We start from the raw sequence: 15,171 nt of genomic DNA, 5'->3' as shown, positions 1-15,171 counted from the left end.
TTACAAATCCCGTACAGTCGTAATATTTTCACGAAGTCACCGCGCTAGATCATTACAATTCAGCATTCGGGCAAAGGTCCTGAACAAGAAAAGATAGCAACAACTCAGGAATTATAATTAGGGCCTTTACGGTCTTTTTCGAGACTATCCTTGGATCAAAATCAGGGACTCTCGGGGTTTATGCTGTGAGCCTTAGTCTTAAACCGTGATGTATCTATTTTCTATAATACGAGAACTGAACTATCTCATTTCAAGAAGTCAGGGGTGTACAGGTAGACAGAAGAAGGGATGTCCACTGGCATATAGCACTAACCTACATAAGTATTAAGGTTACCGCTCGCTATCTACTATTACTCTTGAAAATAGCATATGACCCACTATAGAGCCCCCAGACTTGATATCGTACGGCAGATCCAATTCTTTTAGTAGCTTTCATCATGGGTATTCCACAAACTCGGACAATGCAGTAGGTAAGAGTAAAAGAACTGACACCTGGAGTCGACAATACCATGATACGTGGGAACTGCCCTTCAGTGCCCAGTACAGTAAATCTTACTGACCGCTAGTTCCAAATAACTGTCTTTTCTTTTTGTGTAACGACGCAATCACAGCTCATTGATTCCCGCCGTCAATTGGGTTCTACGCTTTGACCCCTGAATGCTGCTTTATGTAAGGGGTCATACGCGCAACGCCGTTGCCACAGGACTTCGTATACCTGTTATATTCCCCCTTCTTCTTCATCAAATTGTTGATTTGATTTCATGATGCGAAGCCACTATTATACACTTCGAATTTTTGTATCAGAAAATTTCAGCACCCCAACCTTGAGGACGCGATGCCAGGAGTGATCAGCCCGGGAGAATTTCCCAATGAGCCCATTTTCGTGCAACTTCTCAAAGTCTCTGGTGAAGTCAGCCATGTGATTGTTCAAGATCCTCAAACCGACATCCAAGCAAACTACGGCCAATTTCTTGCGGACTTGCTTCAAACCCGTAAAGGTTTACGAGAATCGATCCCGGAGTCGATTTTGGATAGGAATAGCCTACTCCGAGACGATAAGCCGTACATTTTCCTTTTGACCGACGGCAATTATAATTTCGTTGTCGGTGCGTTTTCTATTCTCTCTGTCGGGGGAGCTTTCGTGCCGTTATGTAAGTTCCTCCAAATCTCTATGCTAGTTGATGAGCTTATGTTTCAGTGTGGAACCGGACATGAGGCGGTATAACTAAGAATTTTATAGCGACAAAAGTTTTACCAGAAGAGGCACTGCACTTTTCTCGTCAATGCAAATCAGCAGTGATTTTAACGAGTAGGGAATACCTGCCTTTAGCACGTGAAGTCCAACGATATGCCACTGCTCAGGGTATTGAATGGACAGTGGTCGAGATTTGCATCAAGGCTTCACCATCACTTGATCTCTCTGCGTCTCCTCTCCGGATCGACGAGAGTGCCACGATTCCTCCACGCAGACCCGGTATGGTATTATTTACTTCCGGCACCAGCGGACCTCCCAAAGGCGTAGTGCACTCCCGAAGCATTTTTTACGAGGCTCACACCCGCAGTTCACCAAGTCAGGTTAGTCTATCCCATCGACATCATCTATGGATTGGAGGCGCGATGCCTATGATCAGGCTCCCTCTGGCCGGGGCGCGACTTGAGGTGATTAATCCTGATGCTGGGGTTTTGTGGGAACGTCTTCGCGAAGGCGGTGTTACTATTTTAACGGGAACTCCACGTCTTTGGAGCCAGATGATGGAATATTTCCAGACCCGTCTCCAAAGCCTTCCGCTCTCCGAACTGGAAGTATACATATCCGGAGCCCGGGAATTGCGCGTTGCCCACGTTGGAGGAGGAATACCACATCGCTCCTTATTGCGATTTTGGAGAGAGAACTTACGTAGACCGCTTACGGTTGAGTATGGAGCCACAGAGCTTGGCGGGCTGGGGCTGAAGTGCACACCTAATACCCCCATCGACATCGAGGTTTGTGATCCTATTCTGTGCTACTACCTGCTTCTATCTTCTTCTGCTTTATCTGAACTCAACCAAATACAGCGTTGTATTGGAAGACCTCACCCAAAGATTGCCGTACGGCTCTCCGATGGGAACCATGGAGAGCTTCAAATCAAAAGTGCCAACCTATTTTCTCAGTAAGTAATTGTTCTCATCACTCCAAGGTCATATAACCAAGCGCTTAATGATGCCAGTTATTTAGGAGACGAGGCAGCTACTAAAGCTGCGTTTACTGAGGACGGGTACTACAAAACTGGGGACGTGGCCCATGTTGTGGGAGACGATTATGTCTTTGATGGCCGACTCTCAACCGAATGTGAGTGAACTATTCCCCTGTTCGAGATTTTCTTTAGTAATAACGCAAAAATCGGCAGTTACCAAGTTTCGGGGCTGGCAAATTTCCATTCTTGAGGTAGAATTGCGTCTTCTAGAGCTTCCTTTCATTCGCGAAGGCTGTATTCTCGGGGCCCCAGATCCAAATAATGGTACGCGATTGGCAGCTCTCGTCCGATTCACAAGGCCCAACACGATTTCAGTGTGTGCCTGTACCAATGAACTTCAGCCCTCGCTGCGGTCCCTCAGAGAATCTCTCGCGGTTGATCTTCCGGTGTATATGCTACCGACCGCATTACGGGTCCTGGGTGATGAAGAAGAGATTCCCCGGACAGCTTCACACAAGGTCATCCGATCCAAAGCAATCGAGCAGTACTTCCAACTAACTGATAGTGGAGAGATTGTTGAGTCTGCAGAGCTCTGGGATCTTGACACAAATGAGTCCCTCGGGCCGCGAAAAATTTGGGATTGGGGTGGCCTTTAAGATAGATTGTAGTTCAACACAGAGGTATAGCTTGCTTAGACTTCTGAGAAGGGCCTCATTGTATGGGAATAGCACCCTCAGCTCATTCACCAATCATCATCAGCTGCTCATCTAACACTTCTTAGTGTCAGTTTTACTTGCTGAACATGAGGAAAAGTACCCGAAGACAATGAGCAGGAAATTTCTCGCTTCTTCGGGTGTGTGCTTGTGTGATCAATGAGAAGATTGTTCAGGTCAGCATCGTTACGGGCAAAAGTATCGTCCTTTCCCATCCTCCGGCAGAGGAGACCGTGGTGATTGAGTTACCGAACCCACCCGTATTCCCGGAATTTGTCCACGCCTGTGAAACTGGTACCAAGGTGTGCTTTGGCAAACTCTAGCCGCAAGAAGGTAGTGGTCTGCTATATATAATTGGTCGACGGGATAACCTTGTTGTGCACGACCCCTGCCTGTTGATCGAAAACTCAATTATGAACCAGTCAATCTCATACAGTGATCCTAACTTAGGAATCGATTCCACTCCAATTGAATGGGAACAAGGACTGGACAAAGCCCGCAGGAATGTTTGGCCCTGTATCCTCTACACAAATGTTGTTACCTAGTCGGGTGTAACTTTTGCACTGCTTAGCTCCATTACCACCTCGTGGCGGTGAACCCGAACCTGGAGTGAATACAGGGGGAATACGATCGCTAAATCTTGCAAATAGTTCCGTAATTCATGCAGGGTCGACATGACGAAGTGATCTTCCCTGTGTATGAGCTCATGTTGATCAATGCCTTCAGCACATTTCCTGAGGCGAAGGCACTGAAAGAGACAGTCGAGACCAGACCTAAAATCTTAATGTGAACGCTTGTCTTGCCTGTCGGGTTGTGTTTTGAAGGGCCCCAGCAGCATTAGTAGTCCAAAAGACCAACGAGTAATTTTCCTGTCTGGATTACTTATCGAAAACGTGGTCCATATCTTAGAATGATCGAATGCTGTGAATATTTCAGTGGAATCAAAGACTTGCTGCAATAATTCGATTAAATCCCACCTGATGGAAGAAGGCTACTTTCTTGGGCATACTGTGTAGTCGCTCTCTTCTACCATAACCTCGTGCTTTTGCTTTCAACCCAGGAAATTAAGTTGTAATGTGAGTTGACGAAGTCAAAAATCTTTCCGAGCTAACGGAATGCAGATCTGTGTATTGTTTAGATTCTGGTATGGATAAAGTATTCAAAACAAGATAAAAAAAGGAATATGACCACCCAAGCCACTGTGGGTATCTGCGATGTTCGGCTGTAGATTACCTATGGGTCAGCCTATCAGGATCCGATAGGTCCACGGGGCCGGAATTTAGAAGAAATATATGTCTCACCGGTATTTCAGCTAAGAGAAGAAAGACAGTTGGGATTCAAGCGATTTACCAACCCCACACAATTCAGTCCTAATAGCATCTTTTGTCATACCTCTTCTTTACTCACTTCTCGAGTGCATCTAGAGTTGCGTTACTTGCAAAAGGACGAAAGCTTACACCATGACTAGAATCAACGAAAACCCCTCCCACTTTTTCCCATGTTTACATGTCAATCCGAAGATTGACCCCCAAAAATGCTTGGATGAGTTTCTTCAGCAGAATACCACTGTTCAATTTGTTCGGCTACAATGGCAAGATTACTCTGGTCTTCTTCGAGCACGAATTGTGGTCCTTTCGCATTTCCGCAGCTTGATAGCCGCTGAAAAGCCTCTTCACGTACCACCCATTGGCTTCCATTGCATCGTGGATAATAATCTTGTTCCTTGGCTTGACCCGACTGGCGCTCACCTTCTTTTACCGGACTATACCAGTCTACGCCTTCTGCCTGGCCGCCCACGGTATGCGGTGCTAATGTGTGGCGTCGTGGAAACGCGGCCAAGCAGCCCGCAGCAAAACTGGGATTTATGCCCACGCCATGCTCTGGCAAATGTTGTGCATGCTGCTATGAGTCTGTTTGACGTCGAGTTCCTGGTGGGATTTGAGGTCGAATTTGAAATCTTGCATCGCTCCTCATCCTCCGAGGAGCAAGTGCCAACCATCATTCCCTTTAGTACGGGCCTTGGTCGCTATGCCGTAGATGGCCTGCGCGATCCCGGATTTCCCCTGGTTGAAGATGCGGTGCAAACCTTGATTGGACACGGAGTTGGTGTTCAGACCATTCAAACAGAAGGACGCCGTGGTCAGTACGAAATTTCCCTCGGTCCTCGGTCACCTCTTGATGCTGTTGATGAGCTGGTTCTGGTCCATGATACTCTGAAGGAAAGTTTTGCCCGACGTGGATATGTTGTCACTATGGCGCCCAGGCCAATTGCCAGTCGCAGACAAGCTATCGGTCAGCACACTCACATATCGATACGTTCCACAAAGGACACGGCAATAGAGGAGCGGTCCTTCCTAGCTGGTATTCTGGCTAGGTTGCCGATGCTTTGTGCTGTTTGTTTGCCATATGGGCTCTCCTACGAGCGAGTGAAACCTTACCTTGGTGGAAACCAGGTGGCCTGGGGCACAGAAAACCGTGAGATGCCTATCCGCCAGATCAGACCAGGTCACTGGGAGCTGCGCTGTGTGGATGCAACTGCCAACATGTATTTGGCGCTGGCAACGGTGTTGAGCGCTGGACTCTTAGGTATCAGTAGGAAAGAGCCTTTGCGTTGGCCAGACACTGCACTTCACTTGAAGGAGCCATGCCAGAATGATGTGCGTGGGTCGAATGGTGTTAACGGGTCGAATGGTGCAATTCAGAAGCCGGCCATGTCCTCGCAAGAGCTGCTTCCCGAAAACTTAGAGGCCTCACTGGATGCGCTAGAACATGGGGGTGGATTGGAGGACTTGACAAGCATGATTGGAAGCGGCATTCTTCACCAATACCTATCCGTGAAGAGATTCGAATCGCTCAAGCTCGAGCAGATGGAGCCACCAATGGTGAGGGATCTACTGACAGAGTTGTTCTGATGCTATTGTCAAAATATGTGGAGTGGTAACTTACTACTATGAACAAGCTTATTCATCAAGTGCCTATTTTTCTTATGTTCTTGTATATCATCCTGGTTACACGTGAACTCGAGCTTTGTAACAGCCGAATATTGGCCGTACGGTTGGTTTTCCAACCGGACGAACAGGGGAAATACATCAACATTTTTCTCAAAAAGAATAGTCTATTCAGCAAAAATATCGAATCTGAGGGAGGAAAGGAAGAGAAAGGGATAGAGAGATAAGCGCTGTTTTTTACTACTCCAACGATGGAACCTTCTATATCATATGATCGTTACATGAATAGCGTGTTTAATGGCTGGTAGCAGAATTATCTGAATGCGGTGTATGCCATATTCATGAGGCTGTTGGATCTTTATGTTGTGCTCACCTTTTTAAACCGCCTTTGAGTGCTATCTGTCAAGGAAATCATCTTATCTTTCGAAGTGTTGTTGTATTTGTAGTACATAGATCATTAACTTCATGTTGTAGGAGAGCTACACTATGTCTTGATATCTCATAGGCTTACCAATTGGATCTATTGCTCGGCGAGAGGAACCAAAGAGCCTCATGATCTTGCTTGATTGATGGTAGAGGTCGCAATGGATTAATAAGATTCCAAGCTGTTTTGATGTTGCTAGATCCTTTTGTTGGCTAGCTACCTCATAGTGACAGTATATGTGTTGTCTTCAGATTCCTGGCAAAGATTCATCTTTTTCTCGCCTCTTAATCGACGAAACTTCTCCTTCATCCAGTCTTCACATCGTAACATATTACCATCCATCGTTTGATCCACAGTGAGAGATATTGCTGATAGCGGACACATTGGTGCCGCTTTGCCTGGCCGTGCTAGAAATGCGAAACTATATCGCTCTGACATTCCTTGCCCTGGCGGAGAAGCCACCCTATGTTTCACGCTCTTGAAATACCCATTCGTCCAGATTGACATCGCGTCACCTAAATTGACGATAGCACAATTAGGCTGTGGCATTACGTAGAGCCAGCCTTCTGGTCCGTCGCCACATATTTGTAGGCCTGGTTTGGTGGCGAATAATAAAGTTAATGAGCCGAGATCTGTATGCGCAGCTTGCGGCACACAGAAAGCTTCATCACTCTTCCGGCTTCTTTCATAGCGGAGGAGGCGAATTATGTTGAACACAGAATGATCATGCTTTTGGAACATCTCAAAGGAGACTCCTGGAGGAAGGTCGAGTGCTGCAGACAGGGTGCGCAAGATAATATCGACAATTTCATTACATGCAGAGGCGAATCGTTGAAGAAGCTCTAGGTGCTTATCAAGTAGTTTAGGCTTTGGAAACAACCCTGTAACAGGATTAAGTAGGGCATGACACGGTATCTGGTTTTCGATAAGTATAGGTATCCGGCTCATATGGTTACGTGGACATACCCCATAACTCTCGAAGCCGTCACGTTGACCAGGCAGACCGCCTACGTTTCGACCGACGGGCTTGTATCTGGATTATTTCAAATTAGCGTGTATATCTCAAAGCAAGGGGGCGTAAGGATATGGCTATGCTCACCCATTGATTTTCCACTCTCCTAATTTATCCACGTCAAACTGCATTTTTTCTGTGAAGGGCAGCTGGAATATTTCCTCAGAAAGAGCAGCTACCCCCTCAATATTCCCATTCGAAGACAAATTGTCATCAGTAAGGTCGAGATAGAAAATCCCCTGTTCTTTGGCTGCCTGAGCAACCTTCTGAGACGCGCCACGGGAAAACTTGCGGAGTTCTGTGATATTGACTGTCTCAAGTTGAGCAGTCAGAGACATTGGAATCTCTGAAGAAGTCATCCGTATTCACAGCTGCCTTCCGCGTGAAACGGCAATGGTCGATTTAGCTTGATGCCTCGTGATTCAACGTGCCCTTTCAGATTTGCCATATACCACGCGGTGGATGAATCGGGGTTAGATGACCCCTTTGACTTTATAACCACATTGATAAGCCATCATAGAGTTTAAGTATTATTAAAATATTAAATAGCGGTGAAAAGCTATGGCTGGTCTGCAGGAGACATGCGGCTACTAGACACTAACTCTACCATCTGCAGAACATCGTGCATCTACCTGAAACAGCATCGCTTAATTAATTACGTGTGGCCGTATATGCAAGGTATTATCGATCTGGGATCCGAAAGCGTCCAGGGTAACGAAGCGGTGTGGGTGGGCCGGCTGGTCTCGGTCATGTTGCTATTATGGAACTCAGGTAACCTGCAGCCCCTAGATGAAAAGAATTATAGCGTCACGTCGCCAATACTGCTCATAGATTCGCTTCAGAATCAGTAGAGTAGATAGATAATAGAAAGATGCTCCTACCTGTCCCCAAACTCTGCTTCTAAATCGGAAAGCTTGGTTCCGAAGATCGGTAGTATCAACTTCACTTTGTTTAGCTTCTAGAACTGAAATTCATTGGAAATCACCGGAAGTGCGCCCACAAATTATACCGGGTGATTTGCTTGCCAAAATTGACTATTTTGATCGTCCCCACGAATGACAAGACAAATATCCAGAGCCCACTGCGCAGCAACTACCCCAAAAATGGACACCTTCAAGAACTAGGAATCTCCAGCCACGTCGGTGGACACGCAGACTTGATACAGATTATACAAGGCAGGAGTTCTCAAGGAATAATGCATTGTGCATTTGACAGCGGACGTAGAGCCACCTTGGAGTAAACAATACTTAACTTTTTTTAATTTCTCTTGTTATGTACTTCTTTTCCCCAAAGGGCTTCTGCAAGGAATATCTTTCTCGTAAATGCCCTATAGTGTTTCATTCCCCATGGCATGGGGCGCAAACTTTGCGTTGATCATTGCCCGCCACGCTGGAAGCAGTCGAAGGAGTGAAGGGAATGTTAGAACCTGGATCATTACAAAGTCCACGACTTATTGATAAAGAGGCTCGAGATGGAGGATCGCGACAGCACGCAGAAAATGCTACAGGAAGCGTCACCCCATACTGTCAGGACCCGAAAAGATCTTGGATAGCCGCCGGCCGCTGCGTCCGGTCTGCAATTCCGTATGTGACAAAGGGGTACGCTCGTAGATGCACACTGGGGTATGAGGTCCACATGGCGCACAATGCTTCGTGTTCCCATGTTGGCCGGAGTTGTCTGACAAATGATAGGAGTTCGCGTTTATCATTTATGGATAATGGAACGGACAGATACTATTCTGTGGCAGCGACATACATAGAGCTCTTATTGTAATAGCGTTCAAAGAACATATAAGTGGAGAGCGAAAGCAACCCCCTACCTAACGGCGATGTTTTGTAGGACTTTGAGAGATGACAGGTCCAAACCTAATAATATGTCAGAGCGTGGAGCAGTGACATACCGCTAGCAACTGATAGGTCACACTGGAGACCGCTTTTCTTATGTTTGTGTATGTAATTCTGAATCACCCATGAACTCTGGCGTCGTAATAGCCGAGTATCAGCATTGCGGGCTATGGGATCGCCCTCGACAACCATCATCCCCTTGCTTCTTTTTCCTTTCTAAACAATCAACCAATTCATTCTGTTCTGATTCCTTTTGATCCTACTGTATTTGTTCTGAGCACATAATAGGCTATACACATCTAGGAATCCTCGATATAATACATCAACCATGTATCTACTGTATAGTATGCTGTCGCACAAAATATGGCGCATAATATCGCTAGACAAAAAATCCTCTATGGACTACATTCTCAGTCTATATGGTTATTTCTTGTTCTGACATATACACCGCCGATACTATGTACTGTCGATTATTGATTAAAAGGAATGAGTGGTTAAAGGTGGTGTTAGACAGTCTAAAAGCCCATAGAAGGGCCATGGCCTCTGGAGAGAGTCTCCGGGGATATTCTTGCGAATCTCAAGGTTTGTGATACGTGCTATAATAACTCATCGTCTTTGATTGAATGATTTTCTCAATCGCCTGTGTATTTGCTCTTATTTAAGCCAGCAGATAGCCATTTGCAGGGAGCATAAGGTCGAGATGATACTATCCGGCTTGGTAGAACCTTTATAGCGAGAATTCTGTCAGAAAATGAAGGTTATCTTGGATTTCAACCGGGACTCCCTCATCTCAACCGGTTCACGCAATACCCACGTCGAAGAAAATGCAGAAATCAGACTACACCCCCCAATCCCAGGGCCTTTTCGGCACCATATCATCCACCGCCAGATCCCAAACCTCTATCTTTGACCGCATACCCTGACCGTCCTCACTCGATGGTGTAAGAAAGTACTTATGCAGCGCTAGCTTACGCGCCAGCTTACCCTCCGGACTCCGTGGTAGCTCCTCCGTTGCGCCCACAACGCGCAACACTGTCGGCAGCTTATATGTTGCCAGAATCGCCGACAGATCTACCCGGAGCTTCTCTAGTAGCGGGGGCATAGGTATGTTGCTGCACCCGGCGTCTCCTGCTTTCAAACGGACGATTGAACCAACGCATTGACCATAGCGCATGTCCGGAATGCTCAGTACGTACGCCTCGGAGACGTATGGCAGGTCGCACAGATGCGACTCTACCTCGTAGACAGAGACACGAAACCCGTTGAACCGGATAACTAGATGGAGACAGGTTTTATCAGCGAGTAACATCGCAGGGGCTGGGCACGATGTGCAGTAACTTACAATCAGCCGAAGCCCGACCATCAAAAATGAATGTGCCCTCTTCATCTTGGTGAACGAGGTCTCCGGTGCGATAAAAGCCATCGTTATCGAATGCTGCCTTCGTGCGATCTTCGTCGTCGATGTACCTACCGAATCAAGTAATATCAGATCCCAACCTGCTCCGGCAGACACAGAGAGAAAAAGACAAACCCAGTCATCATCGTAGGGCTTTTGATGAGCAGCTCCCCATGGTCTCCTTCGGTTAACTTGGCCTCGACGCCATGTAATGGATGACCGATAGCCGGCTGAGCATACCAATAGTCAGTCAAGGTTGGGCCTCACGCGGCCAAATCATAGCAATGTTTCTCTCACCTGTGATGTCGCAGTCTCTGCGGTGAACCGAAACACGAATGACTCACGTCCCTGTTCGGATGACCCGTATTTAACTGTCCAGGGCTTCTCCCCACGCAGACCCAACCAGAATCGCTTAGCCGCCGGCAGGGGCATCCCGCCACCGAACCATGCAACTCGCAAATTCCGCGCGCCCTCGTCATACGGCGCCCGTTCCTCCTCTGGCAGCATCCCTAGCGTCTCCTCGTAGTATGTCATGAGAACCTGCCAGAAACGGGTCGCGCCGGCCAGGCAGGTGATGCCGCCGCGTCGCAGTCGCTCCCAGATAGGCCCCGGCTGGATCCCGCCTGGAAAAAGCTCGACGCGGGCGCCAACATACAAGAGATCTATCAGATTAAGTACCCCCGGAAGACCGTTGACCGCACGGTAGAGGATCGCGACGTCGCTTGCGTCGCAGTCAGGGGCCACCTGTGGGAAGAATAGCTGCCGAGGTAAAATGACGCCTTTGGGCGGCCCGGTCGTGCCGGAGGTGAAGAGGAGCAGGGCTGGCTGCGTAGATGGGAAGGTCAAGTTAAAATCTATCCTAGCGATATCTCCGGAAGAATTGGGCTCGTTTTTTCCGGTCACGGGGTGCTCGATGGAGATCAGCGGGCAGGTTAGGGATACGCTCGAGGCACCCGTCTGCTGCATGGATACAATCTGGGATGCGAGCGAGGCCATGTCCGGCGTCACAATCAGGCAAATGGCTTTGCATTTTTTCAACAGCCAGGCACCTTCTTCGGGGAGGACTTTGGTAGCTGCAGGTGAGTCAGAAATGGCGAAATGTGTTCATGGGATGTGCTCCTGAGTCACATCGTCGCAACACGTACATAGTGGCACTGCAGCCGCCCCCAGAGCGGTGATGGCGTATAGACTTACGATAAAGTCGTAACTGAGAGGGGCGAGGATGCCTATATATACGCCAAGGCTCTGAAATCTCCCCTGGTCAGTGAAATAGCACCGGGGTAGCTGAGCCTCAATTCTCCCCCGGAAGGCCACGACATCACGAAGGAATTGGGCCGCGGTAGCGTCAATGCCGTGGGTCGGATCATGGATCAGAATGTTTGGGTTAGCCTGGGCATTGTGGAGGAGCTGCTTGAAGAGAGGATCATTAGGGAGGCCGGGCAATTCTGGTAAAGGAACGGGCATCATGGAGCTAGGGAGTAGATAACTAGGCAAGAACGGAGGGCCATGATTTTTCAAGAGAGGGAGAATACATATGAATATATATGTGTGTCAGTGTATATCCGGGCATGCGTGTGATATATGTAGGTTTCTGCCACCATGCCCGGAGCAACACGAGGATAGCAAAATTACAGTGGGTTTGGATAACCTGTATCGCTCGCGGTGCCTTCGGAGACACGAGGTTATGACTCGTCAATTCAGCGTTCTGCAAGGTCAGTTGTGGAGTTTGCCTCAAACAGCGGTGAGGGTAAAAGGTAGGATGGAGAGACCGTCTTTGTGAGGATATTTATGTTGAGTGGCTCGGTGGTTCTATCTTCCCAGACATACTGTTCAATTAAATCCGAATGTTGTCTAATGTGCCGACCCCATTTTCAGGTTTTCCTCTTCCATGTCACCGGTGTCAGCGATATTCACTTCTAATTCACCATGAGCTTTCCCAATGAGCCCTTCTTCCGGCGGTTGATTCAATTCGCTAATGGACCTCCTCGCATAATTATCAGCGACGATATCTCGGGCGTACGAGTCACCTATCGAGATCTGCTGTCGGGAGTGCTTCGTTTCCGGCAAATCCTGCTGCAGTCGTTGCCCCCAGACGCAGTGGACAGCAATCAGATGATCCGTCCAAACGTCTATATAGGGATTCTCGCACCAGCAAGCGTAGAATTCACAGTTGCATTCCTGACGATCCTGTCCCTCGGCGGGGTTATTACTCCGTTATGTACTGGGCATTATCTCCCCAATCTTCGTCCAAGGAATTAAAGTAGTGGCTGACGCAGGATCACAGCCACTACCGATTCTCCCCAAGCAATCTGCGAACGGATGACCAAGTGTAACGCTGCATGTGTGGTGTATAGCCCCCAACAGGCGGAGCTGATGTGGTTTACCCGGCTTCGTGCACAGGTGACCACGGGCAAGGAAGTCTGCTTGGTCGCCATCAGTGCCCATCCGGGGGACGTCCCGTCGAATCTTTCGTTCATCGCAGAACAGACTACTGGTTTTCTATCAACACGCACTGCCCTTCTCCTGTTTACCTCGGGAACCACGGGACAGCCTAAGGGTGTCCTGCATTCGCGGCGGTTCTTCGATGTCAATACGGATCCTGTCGGACAGGAGGACGACGCACTTCTATTCACCCGAGTGGCAGGGTATATTGGCTCCATCCGGTTGATGGTCATCATGCTGTTGAGGGGCATCCGGATCGAGCTATGGCCCTACCTTGCCGACCCGAATATGCTTTGGGAGCGCCTGCGACAGGGCGGCATCACCATTTTGCATTTGCCGCCAATGACATGGAGGACGTTGATGCTGGTCTATCGGGACAGGCTGAGCAAGTTGCCCCTAGAGGAGCAGGAAGAATACTATGCCGGAGCCCGCCAGTTGCGTGAAGCCACTGCCGGCGGTCAGGTTATGCTGCAGGAAGTCAAGGCATTCTGGTGTGACATGCTGGAGGGGCGATGTGTTACAGTGATTTACGGTGGGACGGAGATGGGTATATCTCCATTCAAAGCTCACGGTTCGGATTCAATGGTTGAGGTATGACTCCCCACCCTTACATATAGAATTCCTTCTGCCTGACGGACGGAACCTGACACGAGGGCTAGCGAGTTATAGGCAAGCCAGTTCCAGGCGTTGAGTTCAAGCTGAGTGGCGGTGACAAGGGCGAGTTACTCGTCAAAACACCTGCCCTTTTCGCCGGGTAATCTCCCTCGTGCCAGTCCACGCCTTGCATTTTCTTGCACTTTTTGCTGAGGACGACGCGCTTTTACAGGTATTTGGATAATCCCGAGGCCACACGCAAATCGTTCGACGAGGAAGGGTTTTTCCGCACAGGCGATATTGTCCGACTGAACGGTAGTGTGTATGAAATAGAAGGGCGGGCCGAATGTGACTGTGGGTATTTCCAGCAGCCGGACAATTCTCGCTCGGTGGTCCACGGCAGACACCTCTGTTTCAGGAGTACCTCCAAGCTAATTTTGCCCCTAGTCATCGCCACATTGGGCGGGATGGTATCAGCGCCAAAGATCCGCGAGGCTCTCATTGGCCTCCCCGAAGTCAAGGAAGGCTATATCTTTGGCATCCAAGACCAAACGTATGTGAATCAAGTCGCGGCGCTTGTGCGTCTACAGGAAGGCCGTAACCACTGCCGGGAACAGTGCACTTTTGACCTAGCACACTTGCGACGGGGTCTGGCTCATTTACTCTCAGAACATGAGCTACCCACCCTTCTTAGACTTGTGACGGATGGAGAGGTAATCCCTCACAGTGTGTCAGGAAAGCTCATGTACGGAGAAGCACGAAAGCAGTTCTTTTCTATGCCATTAAAGGAGGACGCTACTTTGCACGGGGTGCAGGATTGGCTAATCGGCTGAACTATCTCCTATCTTTGCTCATGCGATCGGGTCATTGGCTTTAGCGGTCCGATGAGGTCTTAAAGTGCGTACGAACTGTCCTTAATGAAAGATCATACATAGCTAAACTTCGTGAATTTGATCAAGCAATCAATAACCTTGCTCCTAGTACAGCTTCCTTAGTATATAGGTAGCCCACTAATTTTATAAATTATAAATATAGTGCTTAGTAATAGCTTTTTTATTCAATTCTATGCAAAAATGGGTTTTGTTGGGCCCCAAGAACCAAACCGCAACCATTGCGGTTTGGTTGCGATTGGTTTTTGGGGGCGAGGTTTTGCCCCCCAATTGCGGTTTTTGGCGCAGTCTAGTCAAAAGCGTCCAACCGCAAACATATATTCTTGATAATGTGAAGCCACTGTCCAGTCTGGCCACTTTTTGTCAGATAGCTCTGGATATACAAACAAGTAGAGCGGGTGGAAACAAACCGAAATATGCACTTTCAAATTATGTGTGGACGTGAAGTGTACAGAGATTTATTTCCTGACCTCCCTTCGATCAAGAGATATACCAACCCCCGTATATCTCAACCTTGGACCATCGTCTCCAGGGTCTGGAATAAATGGTAATCTGTGAAAGGGGCGGGTGAGTAGTGCGGGTGGGTGCGACCCGAATGGAACAACAACTCAAGCGCCAAATTGAATTTTTGAAATATCTCAGGAACCAGACCAGTTAGCAACCAACCGTAAACGGCAGATTTTATCCGACACCCAGCGCTACATTTTGATACTGGCATTGACTCTGTCAGGCCA

The 15,171-nt window shown here is 48.2% G+C and overlaps 5 protein-coding genes across 5 annotated transcripts; 3 read left to right on the top strand and 2 right to left on the bottom strand.

Annotated features, from left to right (window-relative positions):
• Positions 1-835: 835 nt before the first annotated feature.
• Positions 836-2,830, top strand: N7482_001282 (uncharacterized protein; the record flags this gene model as incomplete). The annotated part of the gene is made up of 5 exons (XM_056683407.1): positions 836-1,151; positions 1,241-1,983; positions 2,056-2,150; positions 2,208-2,329; positions 2,388-2,830. The coding sequence occupies 5 exons, from the start codon at positions 836-838 to the stop codon at positions 2,828-2,830; spliced, it is 1,719 nt and encodes a 572-aa protein (XP_056547013.1).
• A 1,517-nt stretch (positions 2,831-4,347) lies between these two features.
• On the top strand, positions 4,348-5,799 carry N7482_001281 (protein fluG; the record flags this gene model as incomplete). Its single annotated transcript, XM_056683406.1, has 1 exon — positions 4,348-5,799. One exon carries the CDS (start codon positions 4,348-4,350, stop codon positions 5,797-5,799), a length of 1,452 nt encoding a protein of 483 aa, XP_056547012.1.
• Positions 5,800-7,101: 1,302 nt separating this feature from the next.
• On the bottom strand, positions 7,102-7,609 carry N7482_001280 (oxidoreductase; the record flags this gene model as incomplete). Its single annotated transcript, XM_056683405.1, has 3 exons — positions 7,102-7,140; positions 7,226-7,292; positions 7,359-7,609. The coding sequence occupies 3 exons, from the start codon at positions 7,607-7,609 to the stop codon at positions 7,102-7,104; spliced, it is 357 nt and encodes a 118-aa protein (XP_056547011.1).
• A 2,344-nt stretch (positions 7,610-9,953) lies between these two features.
• N7482_001279 (class I adenylate-forming enzyme family protein) lies at positions 9,954-11,975 on the bottom strand (the record flags this gene model as incomplete). Its single annotated transcript, XM_056683404.1, has 5 exons — positions 9,954-10,390; positions 10,458-10,582; positions 10,647-10,741; positions 10,809-11,584; positions 11,657-11,975. The coding sequence occupies 5 exons, from the start codon at positions 11,973-11,975 to the stop codon at positions 9,954-9,956; spliced, it is 1,752 nt and encodes a 583-aa protein (XP_056547010.1).
• Positions 11,976-12,437: 462 nt separating this feature from the next.
• Positions 12,438-14,380, top strand: N7482_001278 (class I adenylate-forming enzyme family protein; the record flags this gene model as incomplete). Its single annotated transcript, XM_056683403.1, has 5 exons — positions 12,438-12,729; positions 12,796-13,544; positions 13,613-13,707; positions 13,780-13,865; positions 13,995-14,380. 5 exons carry the CDS (start codon positions 12,438-12,440, stop codon positions 14,378-14,380), a joined length of 1,608 nt encoding a protein of 535 aa, XP_056547009.1.
• Positions 14,381-15,171: the final 791 nt, after the last annotated feature.

The sequence above is a fragment of the Penicillium canariense genome (assembly GCF_028826845.1).
Source record: "Penicillium canariense strain IBT 26290 chromosome Unknown utg000001l_segment0_segment0, whole genome shotgun sequence".
NCBI classification, from domain to species: domain Eukaryota; kingdom Fungi; phylum Ascomycota; class Eurotiomycetes; order Eurotiales; family Aspergillaceae; genus Penicillium; species Penicillium canariense.
This window is presented reverse-complemented; position numbering and strand designations above follow the sequence as displayed.